The following is a 21,916-nucleotide window of genomic DNA, read 5'->3' on the forward strand; positions in this document are numbered from 1 at the left end:
AATGTTCATGAGTCCACCATCAGGAGAACACTCAACAGCAACAAGTTCAAGTTCAAGGTGTTTGTCATATGCACAGTAAGGACATGTCCACTTGTACAATGAAATTCTTAGTTTGCTGTCCACCATGAATGCCAATTACAAATAGATAAATAGGCAGAAGAAGTAATACAAAGTAAAGGCAATATAGTGCAAAAATAAAAGCAAAAGCAGCAAAAAGACCCAGTATAGTACAAAATAAAGGTAAATGTAGTGCAAAATAGGTAGTGTAATACAAAAATAAGGCAATACAGTAGAAGGACAGTAATGTGCGAATGTGCAATGTAACCAGTCCAGGAAACGGCAGCAAAATGGCAGTAATGTGCAAACAAATGTAAACAGATGTAAACAGTCAAGGACGGTTTACAGGGAGGTAGTCCATGGTTATAGACTCCTGTCAGCTGTTCAGGAGTCTGATGGCGGTGGGAAAGAAAGAGTTCTTTAGTCTGACAGTCTTACATTTCAGACTTCTGTCCCTCCGGCCTGCGGGTAGAAGTGTGAGCAGTCCGTGCTGGGGGTGGGCGGGGTCTTTGAGGATGGAGGCAGCTCTTCTGTGGACTCTGCGGTGGGAGATGCTCTGCAGAGAGGGCAGCGGAGTTCTGGTGAGCCTCTCCGCAGTCTTCACCACCCTCTGCAGGCGTTTGCGGTCCATTGCTGTAGTGCTGCCGTACCACACAGTGATGCAGTTGGTCAGGATGCTCTAAATCGTGCAGCTGTAGAAGTTGCTGAGGATCTTGGGTGGTATACCAAACTTCCTCAGCCTCCTCAGAAAGTACAGTCGCCACAACATTTCCACTGAATTGTTGTGGAAATAAACACTAGCAGAGATGCTGTTATTGAAATAAAATTTTAAAGGTCCCATGGTATGGTGGTTTGTTGATGCTTTAAACGGGCTCGTGGAGGTTTCCGGATGTTATATCCGCAGCCTTTCTCGAAATGAACCCTCGGCACGTAGATATAGCCTCCTGGGAGAAAGCCCCATTTCAGCGCTTTTCCCAGTGCGTCGTTTTGCTAATGAGAAGCAGGAGGCGGGGAAGGGTGGGGGTGGGTCTTATCATTAATATTCATGACATGTAAATGTGTTACCTCTGATTGGCTAACAGCACTGTGACGCTACCTCCAGTGGGTCAGAACAAGCGGATGTGGGTGTCTTACTATGGCGAGAGAGAAGGAACAAACCGCGAAGGGAAAAATACCGCGCGCTGACGTCATTAAGGTGCGACGCGAGGAAATAAAATAAATTCAGCAAATGTTTGGGTTTTTACTGAACAGACAAACAAATAAAATGAACGAGTGACTTAAAAAAAAGAATGTGGGTGTCTTTGTAAAAACTGTTTTGATTGGCTATTATAACAGAGCATGCTGCATGCTTTTTGGTTTTGTAGCGCAGAGTACCTGGCTAACTGCAGGAAGCGGTTAGCTGCACAGCTAATGTAGCCATTGCAAGGCTAACATGGCACCGATTTTAAAACACGGCAAAACGACTTAACAGTTATACACTTACTTGTTCGGTGTTTGTGGCTGATGCGGCAGGGATGCTTGGTACGGACCCAGGCTTCAGTGACAGTTGATGTGCAAAACCTGCCCTGTACTGTCCCAAGTTGTGGAAACATTCATCAGGAAAATGCTTCCGACAAACATACACCGTCTTAGGTAGACTCGACGGCGTATTATTGGAGTAAATAAAATTAAGCCACTGCGTCTTCAGGGGCTCTCCCGTCGGCAGTAAAAACAGACTCCTTTCTGTGTTGTCACATCCATGTACAGCGCAACTTCCATGTTTCGCTCGCTTAGGTGATGCCATGTTGTTGTGTCCTCTATGGTCTCCTCACTACAACTGGGCGGGCAATTCATACGGTGGGTGGGAATCCAGAAGGGGAGCATGGGGATCATCTCCCTTGCTGACGTAGTAAAGGGAAGAGCTTATCAACGCGCCGTTTTGACGCGCCATTCTCAAATGTTGGGCATAGTTTGGTTTACACATTATGAAATTTCTAGCCACTGGGGTGACTTAAGAAGGTCAGAGGAACTCATTTTAACGTTAAAAAACCTCAGAAAGTGAAAATTTCATGCCATGGGACCTTTAAGAAAGCCCGATGTTATATATTTGTTGGATTTGGTTTAAATGGAGGATTTGAGTGGATAGTTGTTGGTTGATTTTCATTCATCTCAGACTTTTTTTTTTTTTTTAATTCTGAACCCAAAACATATTCTTTTGGTTAATTGTGGGTTTATAGCCCACTGTATGGTGTTGAGTATACTGTAGATGTTAAGTATGTGTGGGTTGTTTTTTTTTTTCCTCCCCTCCAGGCTCTGGATGAGGAGAAGCTGGTGTACGACCGGAGCAGCAGTAAAAACATCTACCTGAACGTCGCAGTCAACACGCTGAAGAAACTGCGCAGTAAGAGCACGGCCCCCGCCCCTCCAACCCCTCCTCCGCCCACCTCGCTGTCCACCAGTATGTCTCGTCTTCTCTTCTCAGCACCTGGCTTTAAGTCAGACAAGTGATTCCGATTGCTGTATTGACCGTACAGAAGGTTATGACTTTACAATCCGGTTCACCACAAGCCGTGTTTCCTGTGTTGTTCTTCCTCAGAGAAATCTGCCGTGTCTGGAAGCAGGAAAACTCAGTTTCATGAGGGAGTTCTGAGCGGCCGACTGGCAGCTACGACCAGCTACTCCGTCAGCCGCACGGGCAAACAGCACGACGTACAGCTCAAAGGTACGACCTCATTCACTCTAACGAGATTATTTACAGTTTTTATTGACTGTAGAGGACAAATAGAAAGACAGATGACGCAACTGACATCAAGGAACCTTTTCCAGTCATGATTAAGAACGAGTGTAAATTAATGAATGGTATAAACTGCACCTTTAAGTGATGATAATGTGTGTGTGTGTGTGTGTGTGTGTGTGTGTGTGTGTGTGTGTGTGTGTGTGTGTGCGCGCGCGCACGCGTACTCTGCAGGTGCAGTTCTCTACCGGAAACTGAAAGCATACGTTTTGAGTGAGGAGCAGCTGCAGGAACACGGTTACCCGAGACCTCATCCTGAGCGCCTGGGCCACGCCATCATCTATAACGTTCCTGAGAAGAAAAACCAAGACCGTATGAACATCTACTGCTTCATCATCATCATCTCATTCTGTCCTTTCTGGATGGATGGACAGAGAGTGACCTGATAAAACTATTGATAAATCCAACACATTTCCATTCTCTCTCTGTCCACTTCCTTTTCTCACCCTGTCCACTATTGTTGACTTCCTTTTCTCGTTTTGTCCATTATTGTCCACTATCATTTACTTCTTTTTCTCTCTGTCCACTTCCTTTTCTCTCTTTCTGTCCACCTCCACTCACTTCCTTTTCTCTCTCTCTGTCCACTTCCTTTTCTCTCTCTCTGTCCACTTCCTTTTCTCACCCTGTCCACTATTGTTGACTTCCTTTTCTCGTTTTGTCCATTATTGTCCACTTCCTTTTACTTCCTTTTCTCTCTCTGTCTACTATAATTTACTTTTTTCTCTCTGTCCACTTCCTTTTCTCACCCTGTCCACTATTGTTGATTTCCTTTTCTGTCTCTGTCCACTATCATTTACTTCCTTTTCTCTCCTTCTGTCCACTTCCACTCACTTCCTTCTCTCTCTCTGTCCACTTCCTTTTCTCTCTGTCCACTTCCTTTTCTCTCATGTCCACTTCCACTCACTTCCTTTTCTCACCCTGTCCACATCTTTTTCTTTCTCTGTCTACTATCATTTACTTTTTCTCTCTCTGTCCACTTCCTTTTCTCTCTCACTGTCCACTTCCTTTTCTCACCCTGTCCACTATTGTTGACTTCCTTTTCTCATTTTGTCCATTATTGTCCACTTCCTTTTACTTCCTTTTCTTTCTCTGTCCACTATCATTCACTTCCTTTTCACACCCTGTCCACTTCCTTTTCTCTCTCTCTCTGTCCACTTCCTTTTCTCACCCTGTCCACTATTGTTGACTTCCTTTTCTCGTTTTGTCCATTGTCCACTTCCTTTTACTTCCTTTTCTCTCTCTGTCTACTGTAATTTACTTTTTTCTCTCTGTCCACTCCCTTTTCTCTCTCTCTGTCCACTTCCTTTTCTCACCCTGTCCACTATTGTTGATTTCCTTTTCTGTCTCTGTCCACTTCCTTTTCTCTCTCTCTCTCTCTCTGTCCACGTCCTTTTCTCACCCTGTCCACTACTGTTGACTTCCTTTTCTCGTTTTGTCCATTATTGTCCACTTCCTTTTACTTCCTTTTCTCTCTCTGTCTACTATAATTTACTTTTTTTCTCTCTGTCCACTTCCTTTTCTCACCCTGTCCACTATTGTTGATTTCCTTTTCTGTCTCTGTCCACTATCATTTACTTCCTTTTCTCTCACAGTCCACTTCCTTTTCTCTCTTTATGTCCACTTCCACTCACTTCCTTTTCTCACCCTGTCCACTATTGTTGATTTTCCTTTTCTGTCTCTGTCCACTATCATTTACTTCCTTTTCTCTCCTTCTGTCCACTTCCACTCACTTCATTTTCTCTCTCTCTGTCCACTTCCTTTTCTCACCCTGTCCACTATCATTTACTTCTTTTTCTCTCTGTGCACTTCCTTTTCTCACCCTGTCCACTATTGTTGACTTCCTTTTCTTTCTCTGTCCACTTCCTTTCCTCACCCTGTCCACTTACGTTTTCGTTTTGTCCACTTGCTTTTCTCACTCTTTTCATTCTCTTTCTCACTCAGCAGTTGTTCCACCACTAGATGGTGATACTGCCTTTCCTTTCAGCTCTCAGCTCTCAGAGCCTGCTGTCTTTCTGGTCTCTGGGTTGCAATTCGGACATTTAGCAAATACACGATTACTTACACCATCATTTAAATGGGTCATTTACTCATTCCTGTATTATTTATCAACCCTAACTGAGCCCCACATCATCACAAACACCCCAATATCCCTAAACCTCTCAGCACACACGAGGACTCACATACGTGTCTCTTTATCCATTCATTTTATCCATTCATCTGAGAAAATTTTAGTATTTTGTAATACATTTTCTGAACTACAGACTTTCCTAAACTGAAATATGTTTCTCTGTTGCATGTTTCTTAATCACATAAAAAAAAAATATATATATATATATATATATATATATATATATATATAAAAAAATTTTCCCCCAAAATCTGGTAAAACTTAAATGTTAAAATGGTTTCTTGCACAATACGATCTTTTGCTTGAAATATGTTCCAGGTGTCAAAGACAGAAAAACACAATTTTGGTCAACACCTTGTTAGATTTATGAGGCTGTATAATTTAATGTTGTGTTTTTGTTGTGTGTTTCATCAGCCTTCACTAAGGTGTGCTGCCGGTGTGGCGCCGAGTATAAAGTCAACGCCAACGGCAACTGCATCCGCAAAGAGGAGTGTGACCACCACTGGGGCAGATTACGCAGATACAAGGGTAAGAAATTGCTTCTCTGAAAGAGGAAATGAGGAACAAGCTAAATAAAGGAGGTTTTTACTTATTTTAATATTAATCTTGGCCATTTTTGGTGTGTGTGTGTGTGTGTGTGTGTGTGTGTGTGTGTGTGTGTTTCACAGTGTCTGGAGGCTGGGAGACGCAGTACAGCTGCTGCTCGGGTGCCGTGGGCTCTCCTGGATGTCAGGTGGCTAAAGTAAGTCTTCTGACCCTGCACTTTTGATCTCACACCCCCACCTTACCCCATCCGCCTACATGTTCCTCATCTGACTGAGGTCTTAACCAGCACTGCCACCTGTGTCTGTCGTTCTTTCTGTGCCATCTGTCACATTAATCTCTCATTGCATATTATCGGAGTATTGATGCTCCGAGTACGCTGAGCTGTCAAGCTTTTTTATAGTTTGGGAAAATGGGTGCGTCCTGGTTTAGAAATATCTATTCGGACATATTTACTGTAGAGCAATCAATTAATCAAATACGGATGATTTTAGGAATGACGGAATGGTGCTGTTTTTGTTTTTCTGTACGTCTGTGTGATTCGATGTAATAAGCCTGGGGTGGGAAATCCGGTTTTAGTTATAACTTGATTACAGCTCCGAGCCATGCTGAACAACTTGTCAAACATTTTGCAGCCAAGGACGCCTATAACTGTTTTTAAAAATAAATAAATAAATGCTGATCAGATATCAGGCTTGAATTATTTAAATATGTACACTACCGTTCAAAAGTTTGGGGTCACCCAGACAATTTTGTGTTTTCCATGAAAAGTCACACTTTTATTTCCCACCATAAGTTGTAAAATGAATAGAAAATATAGTCAAGACATTTTTCTGGCCATTTTGAGCATTTAATCGACCCCACAAATGTGATGCTCCAGAAACTCAATCTGCTCAAAGGAAGGTCAGTTTTATAGCTTCTCTAAAGAGCTCAACTGTTTTCAGCTGTGCTAACATGATTGTACAAGGGTTTTCTAATCATCCATTAGCCTTCTGAGGCAATGAGCAAACACATTGTACCATTAGAACACTGGAGTGAGAGTTGCTGGAAATGGGCCTCTATACACCTATGGAGATATTGCACCAAAAACCACACATTTGCAGCTAGAATAGTCATTTAGCACATTAGCAATGTATAGAGTGGATTTCTGATTAGTTTAAAGTGATCTTCATTGAAAAGAACAGTGCTTTTCTTTCAGAAATAAGGACATTTCAAAGTGACCCCAAACTTTTGAACGGTAGTGTAAATGAACATATCAGGTGACAAATCAAATTTAATCCAAATTGCTTGAAACTGCTCTCATTGAGTTCAGAATTGAATGCAACATACTTTTTACAAAATTAAAATATGTTTATCCATTCTTGAGATATTACAAATCAAAGATTGGGAAAAAAAGGTGTAATTTTTAGAAAACTGCTGTAATATTCTGTATGAGGATCACATGGTCCAACATGGGCCTCATTAACCAATGAGATAAAATGTTTTTTCTTCATTTTCTTTTTTATTATTCAAGATATTTACATGGAAATTGGCAGGCACATAGATGGTTGGATACTGAATACAAAGTTTGAAAAATTAGTAAAAGCAGATTAGCATTTAATTAGTATTAATTATGCTAATTAGGTTAAATTGGTAAACTCAATAAAAAAGTAATAAAAGATTATTTCTAATCCGCTCTTTGTGCTCTGTAGGCCTTTGTATTTCTCAAAAATAGGGCCTCGTAGTGTTTATATGAAAGAATATAAATGATTGATTATTTCGATTAATATTCACAGCTTTCAAGGTGAGCCTCGAAAAAACCGTCTGATCCACATCCAGTAAACAGTTCACATTAATTGAACTGAAATTGACGCTCGCGTTTCTGACTTGGGGTTTTTTAAAATATCATTCCGGCCACTAAGATCTCAATATTTTTCATCAAAGCAACTCTAGTTATATTCTAAAATAGTTATTTATTTACATGAATCAGTTTGATTTGAAAAAATAAGTAGGTAAAGCTACGAAAACTCACTTCAGAGTCTCCCGTGATGCATAACATCAAAACTAGCAGACGGAAAATTTTGCTGAATCCTTCATCAGAAACAATGAGAGCGAGAGAACATCCCTGTAAAAGTTATCTGGTTTGATATTGACGAGTAATCCAGTCGGAAACCGATCAGAAGAGAGAGAGAGCCTGAGCGCTTTCCCGTGACTCAAAAAGAAAAGCTCCGGCAGTTTCCTGACGTCCCGCGAGCAGAGTTTTTACTCTGTTGTACTGACTTCAACCTGCCGTTACTCCCAAAGTACTGAACAGATCTTAACCAGATGCATTTCTTTGGAAAGCAGAGATTATAAGCTTTTTAATGATAATATTCACGATAGAAAATATAAAAAGAGTTAAGCAACGACAGATTTGGAAACTTAGATGAGCGTCTGCATGGACAGTTTTCACAGCACGGCCAGCAAGTGTCTGATATGCCAACTGTAATTATATTTTGGAGCCGTAGAGTGTTTTTTTTTTTTTCCACTCACGTAATAAATATTAATTAATATTAAAAATATATATATTTGAAATTAAAATGGACTTAAATCTGTTCAATTCACTTGACAGTCAAATACATGAATAAATATAAGCCTGTCTTTTCCAAGCAGTGTACGTTTCATTCAGGAAATACAAATCTAGCTTTGTTTTTTATTATTTGATCATGTTACATCTTCTCTGAGGTTTGTGATTTGCATTTCTTGTTCTGTTGGAGAATTTGATTATATAATTGCTTTCTTTCAGGGCACTTTGATTTGATTTGGTTTAGTTTCACTTAATTAGCTTTGTTCAACAAGCCATAAAGCAAAATGTACTGAAAATATAATCGTAACACAGTCGTTTCATGTATTGCTCAGAAATATGGCGACGGAACATATGAAAACCCATTTGCAAAGAGCACTTAGAAGCAGCGCTGAATAAATACTTTTATATACAAATAACTAGCTGAATTGAATTAACTGTCATTCTTGACTTTAGCAACACGTGCAGGACAGCCGTAAGGAGTCTTTAGAGGGCTACGTAAAGACGTTCAGCAAACCCTCGTCATCTGATGGAAATGCAGGAGTGTATGCTCTGGACTGTGAGATGGTAAGAACAGTCTCTCTCTCACACACACACACACACACACACACACACACACACACACACACACACACACACACGTGCATAGATCTAAATACAACGATATACTGTATACTTAGAGATGGGGCATATTTTGGACGAAGAAGATTATGAGCTAGCTTATACCACACATACTTGCATGTGGTTCAAAGCTGTTTTTTTTTTTTTTTCCCCTTAGTGCTACACAAAGCAGGGTTTGGAGCTGACCCGGGTGACGGTCATCAACTCTGACCTGAAAGTGGTTTATGACACGTTTGTGAAGCCAGAGAGCAAAGTGGTGGACTACAACACACGGTAAGAGTGTTTATATATAAAATTTTTTTAAAAATCACTCTGCAATCAGGCTATGATGTATTTTTAATTATTTATTATTATGTTTTATTTATATATCCAAGATTTCTTGTCAGTGATGTACCGGTATATATTTAACCATCCCTGTTGAAATCGTCTATACACGAGAATTGTGAGGGGTTCGGGGGTTTTTTCTTTTCTTTTTTTTTAAACTATAGTACTGTGCAAAAGTCTTAGGCATGTGTAAAGAAATGCTGTCGACCAAAAATGGGTCAAAAATAATAAAATGAAATGTTTCAATATTAAATACTATAAACAGTAAGCCACCATAAATCAATATAACAAAGTCAATATTTAGTGTGACGTCCAGTGTGTGCAGTTTTATAAGAAAACGAGCTGTAGGTTTTACTGAGCATCTTCCAGAACCAGCCACAGTTCTTCTGGACACTTTGACTGTCAAGTCAAGTTTATTTGTACAGCGCTTTTAACAATAAACACTGTCGCAAAGCAGCTTTACAGAATTTGAACGACTTAAAACATGAGCTAATTTTATCCCTAATCTATCCCCAATGAGCAAGCCTGTGGCGACGGTGGCAAGGAAAAACTCCCTCAGACGACATGAGGAAGAAACCTCGAGAGGAACCAGACTCAAAAGGGAACCCATCCTCATTTGGGCGACAACAGACAACATGACTATAACATTAACAGTTTTAACATGAAGTCAGTTTCGTTGATGTTATAAACTCTTCATTGATGGAAACTTGAGTGCAAAACTGTTCATGACAACTGCAGTCCTAAAGTTAGCAAGACAACGGTAGTCTTCAACTATAAAAGCATTACTGTAAGAGTCCAGAGCGTCCTCCCTCAACTGTCCTCATGGGGCCGTCCTCCACAGGAGCGATGCGATAAAACTCCAACCAGACACAGGGCACCAGGATGGATCAGGCAGGTCCGAGGAGCAGAAGAGGCCAGCATCTCAATCCCAGGACCGACATGTAACTCAGAGGGACAGATGGGGGGGGACACAGGTTGTTAGATATGCCCTAAGGTATGACTGTCACACTCGCGTCTTAATTTTGCACCAAAACCCAGCAGCCTTCGTTACGTTTTCTTTTTTAATCTGAAGAGTGGGCTCTTGTGTAATATGCTGCTCAGATACAAAGTTTTAATTTTGTGCTGGAAAACGAACGTTTGGACTCTAAAATGTTTTTGTACTGACTGAATAATGTAGAAGTCATAAAATAGAAATCTATAGAGGTTTTTCACCTGATGTCACAGGGTCACGTGACACCTCGGTGTCCGCCATTTTGAAGGTCAAGCTAGCTAATGTCAACAACATAGCTAGTATGTTACTGTAGCAATGTTTACGTTCAGTCATTTGGATGACTGTTAAAACCTTTCAGTCTCAAGTTTTTCCTTTACTGTATTTACTAGTTTACTGAGCTAGCGCGCTCGGGCAAGCCGGGAGCTAGCGCGCTCGGGCAGGCCGGGAGCTAGCGCGCTCGGGCAGGCCGGGAGCTAGCGCGCTCGGGCAGGCCGGGAGCTAGCGCGCACCGGAGCGCGCTAGCTCCCAGCTTGCCCGAGCGCGCTAGCTCAGTAAACTAGTAAATACAGTAAAGGAAAAACTTGAGACTGAAAGGTTTTAACAGTCATCCAAATGACTGAACGTAAACATTGCTACAGTAACATACTAGCTATGTTGTTGACATTAGCTAGTGCTAACAGCTAGCTGCTAGTACACTGCTACAACACAGACACCGACCCTAATAATACAGTTCTTGGTCATTGCCTGGTAACAGCAAATTTATAACGGGCCATGTCTCAACAGACTAAGAAGTTATTTCAATGACATTTAATAACATTTTGTTTATCCTGAGGACCGAAAGTAAATGAAAATGTGAACAAACCTTAGCTGTAATAAGATGGCGACCACCGGCTCCAGGGACGACCTGCTGATGTAGGCATGTTACCCAGCCTGACACAAAATATTTGTAGGCATCCAAACTCTTATACGCTTTCAGATCAATACCTGTGTATGGCGATGGGTTTTTAACGACATAGGTATACAGATCATGTGGGATACAGGTATACAGATCTAGCGTGAGTCGCCATTGTTGTGACCGCCAAAATGGCGCCATCTACTTGTCGACATGGCAACGGTCACGTGGGTCGAAAACCTCTATAACAAAGTTTGTGTGGGAAAAAAAAATAGGGGGCTAAGACTTTTGCACAGTACTCATATTCACTAAATGCATATCTGCTGACTACATAGGGTTTAAAATGACAGTAGTTGCCTATATAGTGCAGGAAATGCCCAATAAAGCACCATATTGATTTATTTATTATATATACAGTACCAGTCAAAAGTTTGTACACCCCTGCTCTACTCATTCATAGGTGTTTTCTGTATTGTGACTATTTTCTACACTGTAGAACAATACTGAAGACATCAACACTATGAAATAACATCTGGAACGCATATGGAATTATGTGGTAAACAAAAAAAAAAGTGTTAAAAAAATGTTTGATATTTTAGATTCTTCAAAGTATCCAGTGTTTACCTTGATGACACTTTGCATGCTGTTTATTATTATTATTATTATTATTATTATTATTATTATTTTAACCAGCTTCATGAGGTCGTCACCTGGAATGCTTTCCAATTAACAGGTGTGCCTCGTCAAAAGTTAATTAGTGGACGAGTTTCTTGCCGCCTTAATATGTTTGACATCAAACAGTAAATGATGATAAATGATAAAAATACAGATAATAAAATAGCCCTATTCCATCCACAACTGTAGTGATCCATAGAGTATTAGATCAAGAACCGAACAACTAAGTAAAGAGAAACGACATCCATCATTCCTATAAGACATGAAGTGACTTTTTTTTTTTTAAATTAATACAAATAAAGAAAATGCATTGAATTAGGAGGTGTGTCCAAATTGTATGTTGGAATATTGTAATATCACTTTCATTAGAAAATTAATCATTTGGAGTAAGAGTGTTATTAAGACCTGTGTTCTTGCATCAAGTGGCATGTGGTCAAAAAACGGATTTAAAATATTTGTAAATGAACATTTGAAGAGTGAAGTTCTTTGTGTGTGTGTGTTCAGGTTCTCTGGTGTGACGGAGGAGGATCTTGAGAACGCCACGATGAGGCTGAGAGACGTGCAGGCCGTCTTACTGAACATGTTCAGCGCAGAGTCCATCCTGATTGGCCATAGCTTAGAGAGCGATCTTTTTGCCCTTAAGGTAATTAACACACACAAGCACACAGGCATCTTGTCTCGTATTGTGTGTGTGTGTGTGTGTGTGTTTAACCCACTGAGCTCTGTATAAAATCTAGAGAGCTCAGAGCCCATTCCCCGCTGTAGAGACGAGTGAAGCCATCTGGCCGCCATCTTGCCACTCGCATCGCGTGTCTTTGTCTTACATGTTAAACCAGTGTATCCAATCAAATTTGCCCCAAGAAAAGTATCTCCTGACTGTTTTTCCCCCTTTCTTTACCTGCTCTTATTTTCTCCACTTTACCCCCATTCCTTACATATTTTTATATCGCTCCGCTTCACTGTTATTGTTTTTTCCTTTTCCAGTTCAGTCTCTGATCTTATTTTTTTGAATGGCTCTTTTACTACTGTAATTATTTTTAGGGAGATTATTTCAGGTTTTCTCTTATACAGTGTATCTTTCTCTTTGTATATTTCTTCTTCCGTTCTATTTATTTATTTATTTATTATATCGACACAAACACTGTACAATACTTCCTTTCTGTTTAGGACAGTTGTTGAAACAGGATTATTTTCTCACGTTATTTGCCGTTTTCACTTCATTCTCAGAGTCATGTCTGAATGGTATTTATTGGTCACAAGCTGCATGAATGTTGTGACAGTGAATTATGTGACCAATAAATACTGTTAAGACGTGACTAAGAAAACGAAGTGAAAATGGCAAATAGCACAAGAAAATAATCCTGTTTCGACAACTGTCCTAAACAGAAAGGAAGTATTGTATTGCCTTTATGTTGGCATAATAAATAAATAGAAAGGAAGAAGAACTATACGAAAGAGAAAGATGCACTGTATAAGAGAAAAACTGAAACAATCTCCGTAAAAATAATTACGGTAGTAAAAGAGCCGTTCAAAAAAATTGATCAGAGACTGAACTGGAAAAGGAAAAAACAATAATAGTGAAGCGGAGCGCTATAAAAATATGTAAGGAATGGGGGTAAAGTTGAGAAAATAAGGAGGTAAAGAAAGGAGCAGAAAAAAAGTCAGGGGATACTTTTCTTGGGGCAAATTTGATCAGACGCAACAGTTTCACACAAGTCAAAGACACGCGATGCGAGTGGTAGGATGGCGGCCAGATGGCTTCACTCTGACAAGTCTATGAGCTCTCTAGATTTTATATCGAGCTCGGTGGTTTAACCCCATACCTGTGCTTTCTCAGCTTCTGCACAGCACCGTCGTCGACACGGCCGTGGTCTTCCCTCACCGCCTCGGCCTGCCGTACAAACGCGCCCTGCGCAACATCATGGCCGATCACCTCAAGCGCATCATCCAGGACAACGGTGAGCGCAGCACTATTTCTTTCACTCACACCCAGCACATTCCCACTGCAAAAATATTTCCATCTTCTCCGTGTCCCACTGCAATAATAAAACCGTACAGCACCCATGGACAAGATGGAAAATCAAAATTCACTAAAATTTGAACAAAGGCCCTGGCTGAAGCTTCACCTTCCGAGTTGACGTCCAATAAATTCCCGTTTAATCCTCATGACTCAATTTAAAGACCTGTCTTCTCCCTACTATTCAACAACTCCCACTTATAACCCTTCACTGGGGTGCACATAATTGCCCTTGCTGCAGAACCAAAAGTCCTAGAGCGGGACCTGATCAGATCCAGTTCCTCCTACTAGGGCGGAGTCGAACCGAAAGTCGGGAGGGTGTCGACAGCTCTGTAAGTTTCAGGCTGGATTGTTGAGTCTCGTGGGTGAGGGGTTAGGCTTGGAGGAGGAGTTGGATCAGGTCCAGCTCCACCCTCTGGACTTTTGGTTCTACAGTAAGGACGGGCTCAGTAATCTTGCTCAGTAAAGGAGCCGCCCAGAACTTCCCATGTCGGATCAGTAATCACTCTCTGTACCTGGGTATTTAGATAAAATAGGCATAAGTAGTTGCTAAATCCAATCGATGAGGTCACATGACATTTCATTTTGTACCAAAAAAAAACCACCAATGAAATGTAAAGTGTTAACATATGTTAATATATTGTATCGTCATTAAAGATTACATATATAACGTGGTAATTAACAATTGAAACTATTTTACATTTTTGGACAATACTATTTTTTTTTTTTTTAATTCCAAGCATGTTTTTAAATTTAAATTAACATCATACGAAAAAATGAACAAATAATAAGCTAAACAATTCAGTAAATGTTTTCCCCGTGCCCACTCATTTCAGTTACCTAGTCATGCAGTCAGGATTATTTCAGTTGTTATCCACAATGCCCAGTTGGCAATGTTGTATATAAATTAGTGCTGTCAAAAATGTCGCGTTATTAACGCGTTAACTTGACTCAATTTTAACGGCGATAATTTTTTTATCGCAAGATTAATGCTCTGTGACATGATGTAGGTTTTTCATAAGCTTTTGAAACTGCCAGGAACTTGGAACAGAGACTTTGCTTAGAAAAACGATAGCAGCTAGACTGTAATGCCACGCCCCGCACAGCCAGAGTCCTCTGCCCTCCCCCGAAGAGCCACGGTGCTCGGCTTAGGTTTCGTTTTCCCATCGACGGCTCCAGCCCGACTTTGCAGTGGCTGTGACAAGACGTGTTATGCTCTGCAATAAAAAAAAAAAAAACATTGGTACAACCAGTGTTCGAACTATGCCGATATTTTCGGGGGGTCCCTTTTTTTCCCTTGGGGGGGGAGGGGGTGCTTGCGCTTGTCTCAGAGCGCGGCTCTCCATCGCGCGCTCACTTCGGATATGCAAATGCTTCCCGTTACACACGATTGCTATGTCAATAAACATCATTTTGCCAATATTTTAGAGACCCCCCAACATTTCCCAAATCATGTTTTCAAGGGATCTCATGTCTGTTTCAGGGGATCTCGGATCCCCCGAGTACCCCCATAGTTCGAACGGTGAGCAAGCCCATTCACTTTTTTTATGCTGATAAGAGAATTACATGGTTTTTCATGTGACAAAAATGTGCGATTAAATTGCGATTAATCGCGAGTTAACTATGACAGTCGCGACATTAATCGCGATTAAATATTTTAATCGCTTGACAGCACTAATATAAATAATATATTCTATCCACATTCACTGGATATGAGCAATCGCACACTCTGATTGGCTACTCTGCTACTAGGCTATCAGCTCATATACCGTGAGTAGAGAAAAACAAAATGGCGGAGCGTGTTGCTGAACTAACCAAAGATGAAATAAAAAGTCTACTTGAAAACAAAACCCCAAAAAAACAACAAAATATGAAATAAAAGTATTTGATGGTAAGAACTTTTTTTCAAGAATTATTATTATTATCGCATTTTTTCACAAATTGCTCCTGTCATTTCGCTGCTTTGTTTACATTCTAAGCAGAAATTATTTTCTCGGAAGTTTTGTATAAAGTTTCTATTTATTGAATTTGCAAAAAATAAAAATGCGCCGTTTCTCAAAATCCAGTGAATGTGGATAGAATAAAACTGTTATTCCACTCTATCTCGTCGTACACGGCTTATAGCCAACTCGGTTATACGGTAGCTACGCTCCTCGTGGGCTATCCGCTCATGTACGACTCGATTTTGTGGAATAACGGTTAAATATTCCTAATGCGTGTTAAAAAAAATGTGTATTTATTTAATAATTAACTCGATGTACTTGCAATATACAAGAAAAATAATTGAACACCGGCAGCAGATTCGACACCAGTCTCCGCCCGTCGACTGTGAGAATCCCTCAGAGGCGCATCACATTCTGTGTCACTCTTTTGTTGTGAAAGAGTGATCCAGGTCCATCGTAAGTTAAGCGCGAACTAGCTCGGGAAAACCACATTAGCTTAACAATGGATCTTAAGAGGTAGTTAAAGACGCTCTTAGTCTTAAGAGTCCGTTTGGAGGAAATTTTCATTTTCCTGTTCCTTCAAAATAGCAGCCAGTGCTTATCTCCCTTTTAATTTTTTCTTTTTAAACATTATCTCATCGTTTTCATTCTAGTGGAGGGCCACGACTCCAGCGAAGACGCCGCCGCCTGCATGGAGCTCATGATATGGAAGATCAAAGAGGACGCCAAAGTCAAGAGATGACCTCGGACGTCACGAACATCCCTGTTTTCCGTCACACCCTGCACTGAGCACGCAGAGAGAGAGAGAGAGAGAGAGAGAGAGAAGGCAAAGGTGTTGGATCTGTTCTTGTACCAGAGACAGAAGAAGAGAAAAAAGAATTGAGAAAGAGGGAAAGATGCCACTGCTGTCTGTAGCTTTAGTTTGTGCAGATTCGGCTGTTAATCTGACACGTGTACCGTGTACTTCCTGAGGCGAATCCAGCCTCGATCAACAGCGTCATCTTCTGGAAGGGGGATCGGTGGGCGTGTCTTTGAGCCCATATATGGATGCGTCTGAGAAATTTTGAGTGTATTTCCTGAAATATTCTGTCTCTTGTGAAAACATTTAAAATGCAGTCCAGAAATTCCGTCAGGTGAATTCGTGAGAGCTAGTCGGCTAACAAGAGGCCTAAGTCTTGTGAAAGCCTTTCTGGGGGATTCAGACACACCCACATTCCCATCTATGGTCTTGAAGGAACACCCACTTCGAGCTGCTGCTTTTTTTTTGGTGGTATTTCTATTCAGGCTGTGTCTTTAAACGAGGCTGAGAAACTTGAAACAGGACAGTGGGAATTAAAAAAAAAAAAAATGTCAAGGCATGGTCCAGGATCGTTATTTTTATTTTTTTTTATTGTCGTGTCAGTTTTGATGGTGCTGGAAATCGGATAAGGTTTCTGCGTAGAAAGGCTTTATGTTGCACTGTATTAAATCATGCATTAACTTAGTTAGTGATGTTTAATGCCGATACATTAAACATCTCAGATTGTCCATTTTTTTATTTGGCTATTTAGTGAAGTCCATCTCATGTACAGTGACCTCCATGATTATTCTCACTCCTTTGTAAAGATGAGTAAAAAGGGTTTAAAAAAAAAAATCCACGGCGGCACGGTGGTGTAGTGGTTAGCGCTGTTGCCTCACAGCAAGAAGGTCCGGGTTCGAGCCCCGTGGCCGGCGGGGGCCTTTCTGTGCGGAGTTTGCATGTTCTCCCCGTGTCCGCGTGGGTTTCCTCCGGGTGCTCCGGTTTCCCCCACAGTCCAAAGACATGCAGGTTAGGTTAACTGGTGACTCTAAATTGACTGTAGGTGTGAATGTGAGTGTGAATGGTTGTCTGTGTCTATGTGTCAGCCCTGTGATGACCTGGCGACTTGTCCAGGGTGTACCCCGCCTTTCGCCTGTAGTCAGCTGGGATAGGCTCCAGCTTGCCTGCGACCCTGTAGAAGGATAAAGCGGCTACAGATAATGAGATGAGATGAGAAAAAAATCCACCTCTCGGTGAAGTCGCCTCATCTCACGCTGAAAAAATGGGAGAAATCCACCCTTTTAATTGAAATTAATTTATCCAGAAAAAAAAACAAATCCCTAATCAAGAAATATATATTTTCAACAAAAACACGTGTCGGAGTTGACTGGAGCGTGTAGGAACTTCCAAGTTGTAATCCATGACTTCCTGATTAACTGGGAAACAAATATGAGGTGACGCATACAGAAGCCAAAGTCCCTCAACATCAACATGGGAAAGAGAAGCGAGCACACAAACCAAATAAGAGAGAAGTGTGTTGACCTTCAGAAGTCAGGGAATGATTATTGCGGAAAAGGAAAAAAAAACATCATATATATATATATATATATATATATATATATATATATATATATACACACACACACACGTGTGTGTTTGGTTTTTTGGGTTTTTTTTTTCTTTTCCACAATAATCATTCCCTGACTTCTGAAGGTCAACACACTTCTCTCTTATTTGGTTGAGGGAATTTGTCATCTGTATGCGTCACCTTATATTTATTCCCCAGTTAATCAGGAAGTCCTGGATTACAACTTGAAAGTTCTTCCACACTCCAATCAACTCATCTCATCTCATCTCATCTCATTATCTCTAGCCGCTTTATCCTGTTCTACAGGGTTGCAGGCGAGCTGGAGCCTATCCCAGCTGACTATGGGCGAAAGGCGGGGTACACCCTGGACAAGTCGCCAGGTCATCACAGGGCTGACACATAGACAACCATTCACACTCACATTCACACCTACGGTCAATTTAGAGTCACCAGTTAACCTAACCTGCATGTCTTTGGACTGTGGGGGAAACCGGAGCACCCGGAGGAAACCCACGGGGAGAACATGCAAACTCCGCACAGAAAGGCCCTCGCCGGCCCTGGGGCTCGAACCCGGACCTTCTTGCTGTGAGGCGACAGCGCTAACCACTACACCACCGTGCCGCCCCAATCAACTCATAAATGTACAAATATAATGGGAAACATGCTTCAGTATCATTGGGGTGCCAATAATAATGACACATGGTGGGGTTGTTTTTGTTTTGTTCGATAATTATTTCTTGATCAGGGATTTGTTTCTCTCTGAATAAATTATTCAATTAAAGTTTGGACTTCTCTACGGAAGCCGCGAGAGGCCCTTCATATAATCTTTTTTTATTCACCTTGTTATCCCGAGATAACGACATAATTAATTCAGGATGTCGAGAAAACAACACAACTAATTCGAGATCTCGAGAAAACAAAACAATTATTTCATGATCTCGAGAAAACAGCTGAGATTTCTAGCAGAGCTGCGCCCCCTGTGGGTCAGACAACGAAGACTTAGAAATTGGCGGGCATGTAACAGAGCAGAAATGGCTTTTTACGATGCCTTGAGAGAGAGGGGGGTCCCAGAGGAGAACATCATCCCTTATTAAAAGACTTAATGCAATCTCTCCCTGTGTCAACCCCTGATCAAAATATTGCCTTATTAGGAGATCGATTATTCCAGACATTCTAATGACCAAAGTTGCGTCTATACAGAATGAGAAATAGCCCCAAAGTCAGCATATCACAAGTCTCTTGGCGCACCTGAATGAACCATTTCTCAGCTGTTTACTCGAGATCATGAAATAACGGTTTTGTTTTCTCGAGATCTCGAAATAACGGTTTTGTTTTCTCGAGATCTCGAATTAGTTGTGTTGTTTTCTCGAGATCCTAAATAAATAAATAAAGGATTATATGAAGGGCCTCTCTCGGCTTCCGTACACACCCCCCCCCCAGTGTGAGATGAAGTAACTTCACCAAAAGGTGGATTTTTTTTTTTTCCTCTAATCTTTTTACTAATCTTTACAAGGGGAGCCAGTAATTATGGAGGACACTGTATGGGTGGGTTAGTACAATTACTGACTTGAATATCTGTTCAACTGGGATCTCACATTGTTCGTCACAAATCAGGCAACAATCATTATTCATTAAACCTACAACGTGACCTAATAATGATTTGCGTAGGAACGAATTGCAGGAAGGAAAGTTGTAAGTGGCGGCACGGTGGTGTAGCGGTTAGCGCTGTCGCCTCACAGCAAGAAGGTCCTGGGTTCGAGCCCCGTGGCCAGCGAGGGCCTTTCTGTGCGGAGTTTGCATGTTCTCCCCATGTCCGTGTGGGTTTCCTCCGGGTGCTCCGGTTTCCCCCACAGTCCAAAGACATGCAGGTTAGGTTAACTGGTGACTCTAAATTGACCGTAGGTGTGAATGTGAATGGTTGTCTGTGTCTATGTGTCAGCCCTGTGATGACCTGGCGACTTGTCCAGGGTGTACCCCGCCTTTCGCCCGTAGTCAGCTGGGATAGGCTCCAGCTTGCCTGCGACCCTGTAGAACAGGATAAAGCGGCTACAGATAATGAGATGAGATGAAAGTTGTAAGTGGGGAACTGAAGAAACGCTGGACTACGCGCGACTGAAGAGATGTACTCAAGACTCCTGAAAAAAACGACTGCTGCTGTGATTAACGAGCAAATCATAACCAGTTATGAGGAAAGAAACTTAACGTAACTTTTTTTTTGTGTGTGTGTGTGTGTTCCAGAGGGTGATCCTGAAATTGTATTGTTTCTGGTTTGTTTTTTTGTTCTTCGCTGTGACAGTAAAAGCACTTTTTTTTTTTTTTTCCCCCCTGTGTACACGCTCTTCAGCCTACAGCTGTAACTCGGGTTTACATGTTGATATTGTTTACGTCTTAAAGCGTCCCTTCGTTAATTAAGACGCTCACTTTCATTTTCTTCACTTTTTTTTTCTGCCCAGTTGATCTTGTCATTAATTAATCCACTGTCCACTCACTCAGTATGAAAGCCAATAATACACCGCCTCGACCCATAATGCAACTCTGTACATACGTAAAAGTTCAAGCTATAAATCATGGGCTGTAAATACGCTGTACAAAACTGTTTTGTATCTATTTTTTGTTTCCTATTAAATGATTTCACTCAAATGGTTTATATGATTTTTTTTTTCATACCTTTTTGGGACTGTTTTACTTCTCCAAGGAGAGTTAAGAATACCTTTAAACTGTTCTACCTGGAATTATTTCTATTCCAAAGGTTATGGTTCCTGCAGAAGGACAACCAAAGAACCCTAAGGGCCCGGTCCCACAACACCGAAAACTATGACTATACCTATACCTGAATTTAGTTCCAGTCTGGAACAGAAACACAACAGCTATAATCCCGACTATAATATCACTCGGTCCTGACACTCAGGTAGAGAAATGCATGCAACTTAGGAATAGTCGTGGAAATGTTTTCCAAGTAGTAGCACGTTATTCCGGGTCATACTGTACAGCTTGGACTCCAAAACAACCCATGTACACCCTCCGGTGGTTGATAAAATACAGATAGGTCACGGATTACGGAAATATAATCAAAAAGGATACAAAATGCGGTGTTGTAACGGATTTTAATACAGATGCTGCATCACGGATGCTAATAATTTACAGCTTTGTCACGAACGTTTCAGTATAATACAGATATTACAAAACCACATGTTTTGGTCAGTGACCAGCTTATTATACGTAAGTGTCTAACAACATGGAAAGAATCCCGACAGAGATACGCCTGTGTCTGTTTACAGTTTGTTTGTTTTTTTTAAACAGTTATTGAAGTAGAAATACAGATGGTACGGTGGTGTAGTGGTTAGCACTGTCGCCTCACAGCAAGAAGGTCCTGGGTTCGAGCCCAGTGGCCGACGAGGGCCTTTCTGTGTGGGTTTCCTCCACAGTCCAAAGACATGCAGTTAGGCTAATTGGCTACTCGAATAATAATATACAGTAGCACCTATACAAATATGCTCCAAGTGCTTTACAATCCCAAACTAGTAAATAATCATTAAAAAGGCTAATAACTAAAGACTAAACAGCTATAGATTAAAAGCGAGCCTAAAAAGATGCATCTTAAATCTGGCTTTGAAAACATTAACGTTCTCGGAAATGCGGACATGGTCAGGCAATTTATTCCAAAGAAACGGAGCATGTGAAGAAAAAGACCTCAAACCATAATTGTTCGGTCTGTAGGAGACTGGAACAAGCCGGATAGCGGAAGTAGAGGAACATAAGGTTCTTCTAGGTCTATACACTGTCAAAAGCTCTTGTAGGTAGGAAGGCGCAAGACCATTCAGCAGAGGTGGACGAAGTACCTGAGTTTATTACTTAAGTCAAAGTACAGATCTATCCATTATCTGTAGCCGCTTTATCCTGTTCTACAGGGTCGCAGGCAAGCTGGAGCCTATCCCAGCTGACTACGGGCGAAAGGCGGGGTACACCCTGGACAAGTCGCCAGGTCATCACAGGGCTGACACATAGACACAGACAACCATTCACACTCACATTCACACCTACGCT

The 21,916-nt window shown here is 41.2% G+C and overlaps 1 protein-coding gene across 1 annotated transcript in view; it reads left to right on the top strand.

Annotated features, from left to right (window-relative positions):
* rexo1 (REX1, RNA exonuclease 1 homolog) overlaps window positions 1–17,717 on the top strand; it is a 47,629-nt gene extending 29,912 nt beyond the window's left edge. Inside the window, exons 7-16 of the mRNA XM_060932482.1 lie at window positions 2,347–2,494; window positions 2,633–2,758; window positions 3,005–3,142; window positions 5,373–5,486; window positions 5,627–5,700; window positions 8,500–8,610; window positions 8,822–8,937; window positions 12,051–12,189; window positions 13,384–13,504; window positions 16,160–17,717. Coding sequence (XP_060788465.1) covers window positions 2,347–2,494; window positions 2,633–2,758; window positions 3,005–3,142; window positions 5,373–5,486; window positions 5,627–5,700; window positions 8,500–8,610; window positions 8,822–8,937; window positions 12,051–12,189; window positions 13,384–13,504; window positions 16,160–16,248 — 1,176 coding nt within the window. The 3' untranslated portion in view covers window positions 16,249–17,717. The remainder of the gene's footprint in view (window positions 1–2,346; window positions 2,495–2,632; window positions 2,759–3,004; window positions 3,143–5,372; window positions 5,487–5,626; window positions 5,701–8,499; window positions 8,611–8,821; window positions 8,938–12,050; window positions 12,190–13,383; window positions 13,505–16,159) is intronic.
* Window positions 17,718–21,916: the final 4,199 nt, after the last annotated feature.

The sequence above is a fragment of the Neoarius graeffei genome, chromosome 10 (assembly GCF_027579695.1).
Source record: "Neoarius graeffei isolate fNeoGra1 chromosome 10, fNeoGra1.pri, whole genome shotgun sequence".
Lineage (NCBI taxonomy): Eukaryota > Metazoa > Chordata > Actinopteri > Siluriformes > Ariidae > Neoarius > Neoarius graeffei.